General features: G+C 38.4%; 1 protein-coding gene and 1 pseudogene across 1 annotated transcript in view; one reads left to right on the forward strand and one right to left on the reverse strand.

Moving 5' to 3' along the window:
- Positions 1 to 558: 558 nt before the first annotated feature.
- On the reverse strand, positions 559 to 1,645 carry LOC131679823 (probable serine--tRNA ligase, cytoplasmic; annotated as a pseudogene).
- A 1,566-nt stretch (positions 1,646 to 3,211) lies between these two features.
- Positions 3,212 to 13,774, forward strand: part of LOC131681577 (cyclin-dependent kinase 5 activator 1) — a 154,393-nt gene continuing 143,830 nt past the window's right edge. The window contains exon 1 of the mRNA XM_058962432.1: positions 3,212 to 5,213. Coding sequence (XP_058818415.1) covers positions 4,248 to 5,213 — 966 coding nt within the window. The 5' untranslated portion in view covers positions 3,212 to 4,247. The remainder of the gene's footprint in view (positions 5,214 to 13,774) is intronic.

Below are 13,774 nucleotides of genomic sequence, written 5' to 3' on the forward strand. Positions count from 1 at the left end.
TCAGCAGGTCGCAGAAGACAGGGGCATCGATACAGCAACAAGTCACATGCGCGAAATTGTCAGCCTTATTCTGCATTACGCCGGATTGATTTTTCGAACGAATGTGGTTCGATCGAATCTGACTCGTTTCATTTTGCTGTCGTTATGAAGAATGCAAATAACATTCGTTCGAAAAAGCGATCCGTCGCGATGTAGAGTAAGCCAAAAAGCGGTTTAGCAACAGTGGATAATGTGCCTAGTCTATTTCATAATTTTCGAAAATTTCGCAGTATCAGTACGATTATTCTGATACGTATTTTTCGTGGTTGGGATTCATTCATTCGAGGAACCAGGAAGTTATTTTCTATCTCAATATCAGTTTTCACCCAATTAGCGCAAGACGTTTATTTTTCTGCCGTTCTCAAATGGAAAGCCATAATTAACATTGAATCCTTGAAGCTTGAATTTCATTCGAATTGTGAAGACAAATTAAATAGTAGTTTAAGAGGTTAGAAAATACACGAAGGAACTATTCAGACTTAAATTTTAGTTTCGTCCGGATATTGGATAAAAAATTCATCAATGTTGATTGATAACGGTTTGCTTTTTTCCGCAATTTATGCAGCGGGACCTCGCTTGAGCAGCAACCTTTATATCGATGGGCGCTGGCTTCACAAAAGGAATCTCTTTGCGGTACCTTTCCGGCTTATTTTTCTTCAGTGGTTCCGGAACCTGTAAAAACAGAAAAATATCTACCAGTTTTCACTGGTAGTTACTTTGCTGCTTGATACCTTGACATCAGTTTCGGTGTGATGCGTTTCGAGTATTACGCAAATCACTCGAGTAGTTACACACCGTTGCGTTAAGCATGAGAACATGCTCGACCGAGGCCTTTACATTCGTAGTTTGTCCTCATCGAACCGGTAGCCTTCTAGCTTGATAGTCTAAGCTGTTGCTACAGGAAACTATCTCCCTATAAACGCCGGAGTCATCAAATTAAGCTTCCAAGTGATTTTTTGAAGCAGCATCATTTCGAGTACCGGAAACAATATTCACGAAGCGATACGGTATGTCTAGTGATGGCAATACTGCCCTGCGTTACCGCGTTATCTCTCAGGAAGATACCCTGTGTATCGCAGCCATGTGAACCGAGCTCCTGTCCGAAATAAGTCGAAAATCCAGAATATTTTATTGGTAGCGAAGATTCTGGAATCCACTCGTCTCGGTGATAGCCAGCGATACTAAGTTGCTCAGATGTTGCGATTAGATACTTCTCGTCAGCACTACCTTCTCACTACCTTTTCCGCGATCTTATATAGCTCTTCGCAAAACTGTGAAAACTTAACAATTTCTTGCATTACTTCCTTGTGCATGAAAAATGATATGAAAAGCTATGTATAGTCGTTTGTGTATAAAGTTTGCAAAAAATGCTGAATCGGGGTATATCTTGATCAGAAGTGAATCTGAAAATACAGTAGCATTGTTTGGGATACTGATAACTTTAAATAAATAATTGCAAATGGAAAGCAACTCACCGGTCAGTAAAACCAACGGCGCATATGAATATTTTTAAACACCGTGGATTTGCAGAGGCCATCACAGCGAACATTACGGTTCGTTGCTTAATGCTGATTTCGGTTTTAGATCAGAGTCGCCCTTGGTTCGCTCTAATATTTACAAAATCCATACAAAAGTGACAACTCAGAGCGAACCTAGAGCGACTCGGCTCTAAAAACGAAATCAGCATAACTAATGATTTTTATTTTTAATCCGTACACACCAAATAGAATCACGTTATGAAAAAAGCTTGGTTGTTGTCATATTATTCTTTCCTGCGTAAGCAGGAGAAGCAATGGTAACTATAAGAGCATGTTTCCAGATTGTTGAAAGAAAATAACAGATTCACAAGTGCTGCTAGTTTCATGCATTTTCTAACCAAACGTCATATTTGACATTACCAGTTACCTGAGTCACTGAGGGGTAGTCAGATGTGTGATACAGTTTTGGAATACAAGTCTAGTCGTGTCGTCGGGTTACCTATCTAATCCCTATGTTAGTTATTCACAAACATAAAACAAAAAATTATCTAATCTATCTGCACGAACAAAACCGTTCACAAACGCAAAAATGAACAAAAATTTACAACTAATTGTGAAAGGTACCGAACAGCGATGAGCATAATTTTACGTAAACAAATACACTCTACGGAGTTAATACACAAAAAAGGGTATAATTCCACCTAGTGCTAAATTGTTACCCTGACGGGTTATAATATGTCTACTTGAAAAAGTACAGGAGAATTAACCAATTCAGCATCACCGCAAATTTTTGTGCAAACATAATAATGGGTTGAAGGGGGGGGGGGGCTACTCTACTATTTTCAAGAGTCGATTATTTTGATCGATTCGTGATTCACTCGTCCATGTATAATTCAGATTAAGTTTACAATAATTTACCTCCAGTATGCTCTAACCTAAAAACCTTAAGCGTAGATAGCGTCATGTCAATTCGGTGTTGTTCTTTTTGGGTTGTAACGGAATGAAGACCTAACCAACAACACCGACAGTAATGCGGGGAACCAAAACAAAGCAAGCTTTCTTACACAGTGAGAGCGAAAACAGCACCAGTTACTCTCCCTCTCATACTGCTCACTGGATCAGAGCAGCAGGCGAACCAGAACCACCCACCAGAAGGGGTGGCGTTCTGGGTTGTTTTGCAGCATTGTAATACAAAACACCATTCAACCCCGCGGCACAGTGGGTTAGCAAAGTTACGGTGGTGGTCGGAACTGGTGCTGCAGATGATGATGTTTGCATGAAATGAGAGGGTGGTGGGTGGAAAAGCAAAGCGTGATGATTTCGTTTTCGTCGATGTGCTTGTTTCTGTGCAAAGGGATTCTACTCGGGGCGAAACAAGTGCATGCAACATTCTCTAGTGTTGGTATGGCTGGTTTGGCTGGTCGATCCTGTGCGTGGTTGATGGCACTTGTGCGCCGTCGCACATGGAATCGATTTGGCGTGTGTCGGTCGTTTGGTCTGTTGGTAAGGAAAACAGGCTCTCGGGAAAAAAAACTTTTCTTCGTTCAGGCTAACGCTTACGGTAAGGTGAATGAGTTGGTGTGTGAGTATTTTCCTGGACGGATACGTACGTGTGAGTGATCTGTGGTTCGCTCACAGGTCAGGATATGCGGACTCTGAGCTCGACATTTCGGAATCGTCATTTATATCAGAACCAGTGTGCGGGCGACTCGGTCCTCCATATTCGCGTTTTGATATAATATCAAAAATTGTGTGAAATTTTTTTTCTGCACCATTTTCGGTAACGTAAGAAGTAAACGTGCGCTAAATCCGACTGGATTGAAACGGTAATAATTTCCGGTCGAATTTAGGCGGTGAAAGAATTGTGGGATATATATGTGTCATAAATGGAAAAACTTTGACGAACAGAATGAGAGTGAAATAAAACATTCGCCCTAGAAAGCAATGATATGACCCCGTTAGTTGAACGTTAGTGGAAGATTCATGTCGGGAAAGCTGCGCTCGTCGATTGGAAGAATTGATTGCTGGATTGTCGATTTGAATCGAAATCGAATATTCGCAAGGATTGCATGCATCCATTTTGCCTTTGGTGTACTTTGAGGTGTGAAAAGAAAAATCAGGCAGTGCGTGATTGGAAACTGCCCATGTGCCCTCGTGTGTGTTCGTGTCACTAACCACCACTGTTGGTGTGGATCAAACCTAGGAAGAAAAGAGCTGTGTATGTGTGCTCGTGTTTGCTTGGAAAAATTTATGTTCAGCAATTTTCAACCTACCGCCGCCCGTTGTCCTCTTTTATCGCCATCGCAATTCCGGAAGTTTTGTCCGCTTTGGGATTACTAGTCCGCTGAGTGCTAGGCGGATGTGAGACACTAACTCGATTATTGCCAGGATATATTCAAGTGCGAGATCCAGGGAAAGAGAAGAAAGTATAGTGGGTATTTCAATTAGAGGAAAATTGCTCGAAGGAGTGATGTTGTGACAAAGTGAAATATTGGGGTGGTGAGAAGGCGTAAGTGTGACAAACACAGATATAAAAATCCAGATATACGTGTGGAAAAAGTGGCTGATTTAGGTTGTTACATAAAATCAACCTGAGGGAAAGCGATCTGCTAGGGAGAACTCAAGTGGTAGCGTAATATAATTTCCATCGGTCGTGGTTCGATAAAATATTCATCGAAAATTCCCTCATCTATTGCATTCGTGTCGACAGACGAGCTGAGATTGGCAAAAATGGGTACCGTGTTGAGTTTCAGCCCCCGGGAGCGTCGACCCATTTATTCCACGCATCATCACAGCGCTGGAACGTTGTCGTCGTCGAATTCGGCGGATTTCCCGTTGAACAACTACTCTTACGAGCAGTTGAACAACGTAAAAAATCGTGAAAATACTAAACCGCCGAATCTGATCCAATCGGTGCCTAATAATAATGCCATCAACAATAATAACCTAAACATTAGTGGTAAGGACGATGGTAAGAACAATAACACAAACAATGCCGGAACGCTAATGATGCTCCATCAGCAAACCCACCAGAGCAGTATCACCGGAAACAGCAACATCAATAGCATCAACAACAACATCAACAGTAACAACAACAGCAACAGTATACAAGAGCGCAACAATAACAACAACAACAACAACAACAACTGCAGCAGTAACACAGACAGCTCACGGATTCTCTCGGAGAAGAATGCTCTCGAAAAAAATCTCAAGAAGCACTCGCTGTTCATCAATGCACTTTCGTGGAAGCGACTGGCAGCCTCCCACGGCAAAAAGAAGCTCGACAACCAGAAGAACAAGTCGGCCAACCTGGCGACGGGTGCATTCCGTACGCCGCTTACGGACACTATCCATCCGATGGTGGACAAGAACAAGAACCTTCAGCAGTCCCAGTCGTTTACACAGCCCATCAGCGGACCGCAACATCAGCTGCAACCGATTCAGGTGTCCCAGCAGCAGCAGCAGCACCAGCATCAAACAGTCTATTTTACACCTGGCGGACCAAAGGCACTGTTGGCTTTGGATCTAGTTCGAGCCAACAATACCAATCCACTGTCGCAGCCGGATAAACTGGCACCAAAGCTACCGTTGCAGTTGCCACTGCCGCTCCAACCGATCCTCGGTCAACAACAGGTTCATCAACAGCTTCCGCAACAGTTGCACCATGGACACGGGCCGAGGAAAACCGTTATTCAGGTAGGTCTCCTTGTGAAGTTGAAATTGAATTGTACGTTGGCTCGGGATAAATTGGTGAAACTATAATCAGTGTGACGGAATCGATACTACCCGCGAAACATTTTTATCACTTCCAGTTACTCATTGAGAAAAATATTTGACTCATCACTTTATTCCGAACGTCACCATGAGTTCTACCAATGCCGTCGCTGAACATGGAAACGCTCGGCTAGGGTCAGGGGCGCCTTATTTTAAGGTCTCGATACTTGATGACAAGGTGGTCGTTGAATTCAAGAAGCTTAGTGATGAATCAAAATTATTTTTTGTTGTACTAATCGTATCCATCTAAAATAATTGTTTCGAGCTTATAATTCTTAAATAATTAAAATATGTAGCTCCGAAATTGAAGTGTGTTCAAAACGTCTACCAAATAAAAAAATAGTATTTCTATGACTTGTTTGTTTCTGATGCACTTAGTCTAGCTACCGGACCTAAGTGCCTGAAGTCTGTATTGGATTTTAAGACAATTTCAGTGGAATAAACCCACTAGGTAATGCATCAGATTATTACTGCAAGTGAAAATCAATCAATCACCGCACATTTCAACCTCACTTGTCCCGATAGAAAAGTAAGTTCGCCATCATCCGTCTTTAGATCTCACAGTCCAGGACGGACTACCCATGGGCTTTACAAACCACGCACCCACCGTATGTTACAATTACAAGCCGACTACAGCAGCATTTTGAACATTTTACAGAACATTAACTGGGATTCTGTGCTAAGCAATGATGATGTGAATTCCGCCGCTGAAACATTCTGCAATATATAGTAAGATTCCGTTTCTGGTATGCTCCATTTATGGCAACAAAAGAGTTCCATTTTTGGCAACAAATGGGTTCCGTTTTTGGCAACATTATTTTTGTTCATAGTAAATTCTAAAAAATGCTCAATACACAATAATTTGTTATAATAATGGATAACACTTTTGACTTTATTTCCAAACATAGGAGTCATATTTACTATATTTTATGGGGACCGGCATAGCGAATAAAATTTAAGTTACTGATTTTTTTTCTATCGTTTCATTCCATTTCACATATTCTTATATAATTAATGTTCTTGTAACATTTATGATGTTACAAATTGAAAATATAACCTTAAAGGGTAAGGTTCCATTTTTGGCATTTTTGGTTTCAGTTTTGGCAACTGAAAACAAAAATATTGTTTCCAAAAACGGAATATGTACTACTGTAATGAGCTACCTCATCGATCGTCAGTGACTCGTCGCGTCCCTAAGTTAAATAATCAACGAACTGACAGGCAGGCAGCAGAGCTGTGTCAGCTAAAAGCTGCTAAAAGAACAGCATTACGAAAGTATAGCAAACGCCGTACTTTGTCACTGAGAGCTCATTATGTCAGACTCAATCACGATTTGTAAAAACTAAGCTATCAACGAAAAATGCAACGAAAGCTTAAGTCGGATCATAAATCGTTTTGAAGATTTGTCAATGAGCAGCGGAAAAAAACTTCTACAATATTTTTGAATGGTGAAGTTGGGAGTGATTCACAAGATATTTGCAAATTTTTCGCTACTTAATTAGGCATAAGATGCTGCCTTCACATCAAATGATGTAGGCATAAGATGCTGCCTTCACATCAGATAGACGTTGCCGCTAGCGGCGTGACCCCACTTGAACAGTCAGTGAGTGAGATTCACGTGGAACATTCGGATATTGTATGAGGCAGCATCCAAAGCATCGTCATCTTCCGGGCCAGATGGTGTCCCTTCTGTGTTTTTGAAAAAGTGTATTTCTGGTTTGGTGGCATCATTCTGTCTACTGTTCGAAATGTCACTGACAACCATTTTTCATTTTGGTTCAGTGTATTCCTACCGATTTGTTGTTTACATCAATCGCTCCAACTGTTTTTATTGTTTGACAAGATTTGTGAAGTTTTTATCGTTGTTTATCGTATTAATCGAATGAGAATTTTCTTTTTGCCGTTGTTATTGTGCAGTTTATAAGTGTCTCCTATTTGTTTTAGTGTTGCGACAAAACCAGTGAAGAACGCAATCAAGTGAACTTCTGTGACTTAACCACCAAAACTTTCCACCGAACGCAGCGCAATCTATATTGTTTTATTCAATTCGTTTATTTGATAAGGAACGTTTGCGTTAGCTTAAAGGTGCCATTTTTTCTTTGTTTTACATTTTGAATTGCTTAAAACTAGGAAGTTACACATTTAACATAACTTTGTTTTTATTTAATGAAACTAAAGGAATTTTACATCTAACTTATACATATACAAGAGGGGATAATTTAATATTCGTAAGATTAGGGGGGGGGGGTCATTTGGTGTGTTCTTTGTATAGCAATGCACTTTATGATTTTTAGAAGGGAGATTGTTGGAGCAATTAATTATTAACTAAGCGGAACATTTTCCAAGCTTATTAACTAGGAGTGGTTAAATTTAATTAAGATTGGGGGGATTAGTCAGGGCTATTTTCAAGTAGTGGTGGGCATTTCTTAACGAGATTAAATAGTTATCAACTAAAACTAGAAGATAGAGGGGCACCTAAGTTTTGGGAAGATGTTCAAGGGGGGAGGGGTGAAGTCCTACATATGGGGAGACATGGGAGAGAGGGTGGACAATCTTGAATCAACGGGCAGGATTACAGATTCGAACGGATGCATCATGTATTGGGACGCCGGGCGGTCTTCCTCGAGCCGGCAGGGGTTCCTCCAGACGATTTCGTAGTACGGCTCAGATGCGGATCGGCAGCACACCGCGTTGCGCGTGTGATGTTGTACTGTAGGTCTCATGTTGTTGGGTCATTCGACAGATGTTTTGTCTCGTCTTGGAGTCGCATCAGACCATCGTTGGGGTACGATAGGCGGAAGAGGGCACTTCTGGCAATGATAAGAGATGGTAGGGGCGGTTAAATTTGGATATTGATGGTTTTTAGGAACGTGTATATAAGGGACATGTAGAGGGGATCGCGGCTTGCTAGTACATCTCGAACCGGGGCATTGGGTGATCTTCCTCGGGCCCGAAGGGAATCGAATAGTTGAGATCTGGCAGAACAGTACTCGGCGCACGCCCAGATAATATTATCGATCTCGTGATAACCGTTGCCACAAGCGTAGATACCGCTATCCACGAGCCCAATACGCCGGAGTTGAGCGTCCAGCGATCATCCACGCACACCTATGCCCGCGATCGCGTAAACTTGATAACACTCCGGTAATTATGTGAACGTTTTAGTACTTTCGAAGTTACAAACGCGGTCTCAAACGCGAACCCGCAAACGCGTGAGATCATGAATCGGTCACGTCAGGAAAACTTTACTCTTCATTCTAGCAACTTAGGTCCATACATCCAGTTGGACCAATCAAAAAATAAAGCTCATATCCACTAGACCAGGCGTTCTACGGCGACATGACTGAGAACTCTAGTGATATGGAAGAACCCACTTTTTTCTAGAATCTGAACCGTACACGAAAAATTAAGTATAAGATTCACGGTCTGCGCGGGAGCATTCTAGAACACACGTGAATATGCGAAAGGCACACGGTTATAAAATAGAATTTATACACACGAAGTTACATACACGTTAGCACACGCGACATACAAACGCACACTCGATCGAACACGGTAACGTACAAATGCTCCAGCCCTTCGTGATGATCCACGCTATCGCGAGCTGCTACGCCCGCACATACCTGAACCATACAATGAATATCACATTCAGAATCACGGCCCGCTACAATTGGCTGAAAGCAGTGTTTTATTGGGCGCCATTGCCTGTCTCGTCTGCAAATTGTAGTATGTGATTCTGACGGGGAGCCCTTCCGAGAACCTAGCTCTACAGCTCCAGTAGGACAACTCTCGAAAAAAAATTACAGGGCGAAGATCTTACCAATTAAAATTTTTTCGAACTAATTGACAGACAATGCTGTAATTTTATTACAGTGGAACATAATTCTAAATGTCATTTTAAATCAAAATGTATTAACAAAATCTGCCAAAAAGTGATAGTTGTGGAGATATTTGGTATTTTGTTCCAACCAAGGTAATTAATTCGTGAAATTATGTGCTTTTTATAAGCTTTAGCGTTTCTCTATCCTAAAATATCAATAATCAAATGTTTATCGTTTTGAAGTCGTAACGAAATTTCTTTTAGTGGACATATTTGGAAAAATGCTCATAACAAAAAAATGAAAATATAGCATAGTAAAAAAAATGAATATGTAATAGCTTTCGATATATTTTAAATATTGTTTTAATAACACAATTATTCTGCTTTATTATGACCTTTTCATAAGTTATTCGCGTTTCTATCTAAAAACAGTAGGTTTCATGATTAAAAATTTCTGTTACTTTCCCTTTGACATCAAGGCTATATTATAAACTATTTGTAAGCTACACGAAAATAAACTAAATATGATTCCATCATTGAGTCTGATAATTAAATTGTTGAGTTGATTCATATTTTTTATTGTTTTTATGTTGCGTTTAAACGGTTCACAATGTCGCCTTGATGCTGAAGGAAAATTACATGAAATTTGATGAACATTTTTTAAAAACCTATTGTTTTGGTGACGAAATACGAATATCTTATGAAAAAATCGTAATAAAACAAAAGAAATTGTTTTGTTCGAATAAAATTTAAAAAAAACTACCACATTTCTAAAATTTTGGTGTATCTGCATTTTGATTTGTAATGGCATTTAGAATCATATTCAATTAGACAGTAGTATTTTTAACTGCAAATAGTATGAATTATAAAAATATATAAATAGTTGTTGCCACGAAAACTTTTTATTGGATGCTTCTCCATAACCCAAATACCCGTTTTTTTAAGTTTTTAAAGCGATAAACATCTGATTGCTGACAATTCATGATGAAGAAACGCGAACAACTTTTAAAAATTGATTTTGATTTTCAAAACAAAAATGCATGAATTGTAAGAAAAATGCAATTTAAGTTTTAAACTGCATATTCGGCAACACTGTAACCAAAAATTACTATTTTCTCTAGATTTCCTGCATCTCACCGATTGTTTATAGACCAAATGAAGCCAAAGATATGAATAAAAGTTAATAACTAATGATTTTTTTTCTATGGAAAATTTTCCATGCGCGATTTTGACACGCCATTCAAATTTTGTCATCAATACACACCTAAGGCACGTGTGAGTGCGACTTTTGTTTACATTTATAGTAAAAACTCGCAACATAGTCAACTGATCTTTGTAATATTTGAAAGATTAAAACAGAATAGCTTAAAGCATCAATTGTATTCTTTGAATTGTTTATACTTTGTATTGTATTCTTTGAATTTATTTATACGATTTATTTTCAAGGTATTCACTCTCAAACTTAAAAAATCGTTTTTCTCGAAATGTGAAAAATGGCGTTTGTCATAAGATAGCACAACAGCGACGATATGTCAACTTAATGGAGACAAATTTTAGTAAAAACTATTTTTCCTCTATTAAGACAAAGTCGAAATGCAAATTCCATAACGAATTTAATTGCGGGTGTCGTGCTTTTCGCGCAAAAAATGGTTTTAAACATATTTTTTTCCTTTAGAGAAAATATAGTTTTAGTGGTGCAATTGTGTCTTTCTCATTTGTCCAATCTACGATTCCATAGCTAAGTATGTTCAGTACAATGGTGGAAATGTACATATTCAGTACGATTTGCACATAGTACATACAATGGATCGACAGCCACGATTTTGAGATACTGTGTGTCGACACTGAAATATCGCTTGAAACCAGCGGCGGATCAAGATGGAAGATCCGTTAAGAAATTTTAAACCAGTTATAATTTTAAAGTAGCAACTCCTTACTGCATACTCCTACCTAAGCCAAAAAATTTGGCCTGGATTGGGTTGACGATTTTTAGAGCGATTGCATAACCTTTCTATATAAGAAAGGCAAAAAACTATTTATAACCAAAGGATACGTTTTGTTATAACCAACGGGTGTGCTATGAAGAATCGATTTCACTAAAAAATAGCTTACGGCACAGCGATCTGAATGGTAATATGTAATTTCGAGCAGTTAATTTTAGCATGTATATTTTTTACTTTTGACCAGGTTGAACTCCACTGTGCGTATCAGATATTAACAATGTTCTAACTACATATATAAAAAATTGAATAACTATGAATGAATGTTTGAATAAACCGACAATGGAATCTAAATGTAGCACTAGTGGAAGCTTCTATCTGGCATCAATACCTACCAGTACTACTTCCGGTACGTGCCTCGTGTGTCAGCGCGATACACGCTCGTAAAAAGTTACTCAGATTCTGAGTACTTTTAACTCAGTTTTGAATGATGTTCGTAAACGTCAAAAATTGAGTTGTCATGTATAATATCTCTGAGTAACTCTGACTCTATTTTTGGGTATTACACAAGAAACCGTTTTGGAGTTACCAAACGGAAAAGCCGTTTCTCGCCAAGTTAAAAATTCCAAGCGTCATCCGCCATTTTCCATTAGTAGGTACACGCTCGTTTAGTTATCGCTCATCACTTTTTCACAAATAAAAATTTGTTCAAATATTTATAATAGTTGAAGCTAGAGTTGTAGTGTGTAAAATACATTTTAATTGAAAGAGTGGATTTGAACAACCAGCATGCAGAAGATTTCGGAAGAGGTGGATGCTGAAACTGCAATGAAGTTGCGAGGTAATATTCACGTTATATTATATATACACACCAAAAAAATCTAAATTTTATCGTTGACGTAATTGCAAACATGACACAATTCAACAAACCGTAATTTGCGAAATGACAGAACATTACCGTGTTCCATTTAATTTTACACGAAAAATATACTTTACATGCGCAATAACATAAAATTACACTTCCTACCATTCAGTACAAACGCTGTATGTGGAGTAAAATTACATGATTTACGAAATTAAATGTCATGTAAAATTAAAATCAAACGTAAAACTAAGTCATTTTTGATGCTCGTATATGTCATGGTCAGGAGACGTAAATTTACACTATTTTTTCTAGGTGTGTATATATATATATATATATATATATATATACATATATATATATATATATATATATATATATATATATATATATATATATATATATATATATATATATATATATATATATATATATATATATATATATATATATATATATATATATATATATATATATATATATATATATATATATATATATATATATATATATATATATATATATATATATATATATATATATATATATATATACTGGAAAAAAGTGTAAGGTTTCAGGTTTCTCATGCCATGTGCCAAATTGTGGGAAGATGATTCCTGGACACGTGGATGAATTGAAGGAACACTTCCGGTTGGTACACAATTTGAACACCAGCAAAGCAGCCGCTCAACCTTTCCTTTGTTCAGAATGTGGTTCACTGTACCAGAGGTTTAAGAGCTTGAAACGGCACATAGAGAGTGTTCATCCACTAATTACAGAAAATTCTACAAATATTTCATACGACCATGACGCTGTTGAACAAATTCAAAATAATCATCCGGAAAATATGCTCGTAGATGATGATTATCTGTTGAGAATAACGAATACCATATTCTTTAAAACGGCGCCGTCGTTGGATGAAATTACTAAGAAAATTAGTAAATTCGCCACAGATTTGCGAAAAGATGTATCTCTTCCCGAGACAAAAATCAAAAAGTTCTTACAGGTTACCTCGAATCTTATAGAAGATTACGAGTGTTACATGTTGAATCTATTCAGAGAATTTTTGAAATCGAAGTCGATCCCATTAAACGATACCGACGCTTTGAAATTTATAAACGACGCATCTTTGGATGGAATTTTTGCAGACGTAGCTTCTCCAAAAGACAACCTAGCATATTTGTCTGGAGTTGCGGGTTGTGCTGTGCCAAACCCTAGGGAAGAAGTCTTGGGAAGAACTAGAATCACTAAAACTGTCCCTGCGATTACCAAACTAGGCAAAAGAAAAAGTGTACAAATAGTGAAAGACGTTGCTCACTATATTCCACTAACCAGCATTTTAGCACTGGTTATGAAGAATCCCGGAGCTCGCAAGATGATAGCAGAAGAAGCAGTGAATGACGATATCTTGTGCGGTTTCAAAGATGGTCAACGTTTCAAAACACACCCGTTCCTGACACGGTTTCCCGATGCATTACGACTCTCGCTTCATCTGGACGATGTCGAATATCTGAACCCTTTGGGATCACGCAAATCAAAAAAAAAACTTACCAATTTCAGTGTTAAAATTGAGAATCTCCACCCCGCAATTAATTCATCCTCCAACAGGATATATCTAACGCTTACAGTTCGCTCAAGAGATGTAAAAAAATATGGCTACAATAACGTTATGAAACCGCTGATTCAAGATTTGCGTGAGCTTGAATCAGATGATGGTGTTGTAGTACAATATGGGAGTGAAAAGTTTACGATAAGGGCAGTTCTAGTGCATGTTTTGGGGGACACGCTGGCAATTCATGAAATTTTCGAGTTAATGGGGCCCCAATCAAGTCTATTCTGTAGAATGTGCTATGCGACGCGT

Source organism: Topomyia yanbarensis, chromosome 2 (genome assembly GCF_030247195.1).
Source record: "Topomyia yanbarensis strain Yona2022 chromosome 2, ASM3024719v1, whole genome shotgun sequence".
NCBI classification, from domain to species: domain Eukaryota; kingdom Metazoa; phylum Arthropoda; class Insecta; order Diptera; family Culicidae; genus Topomyia; species Topomyia yanbarensis.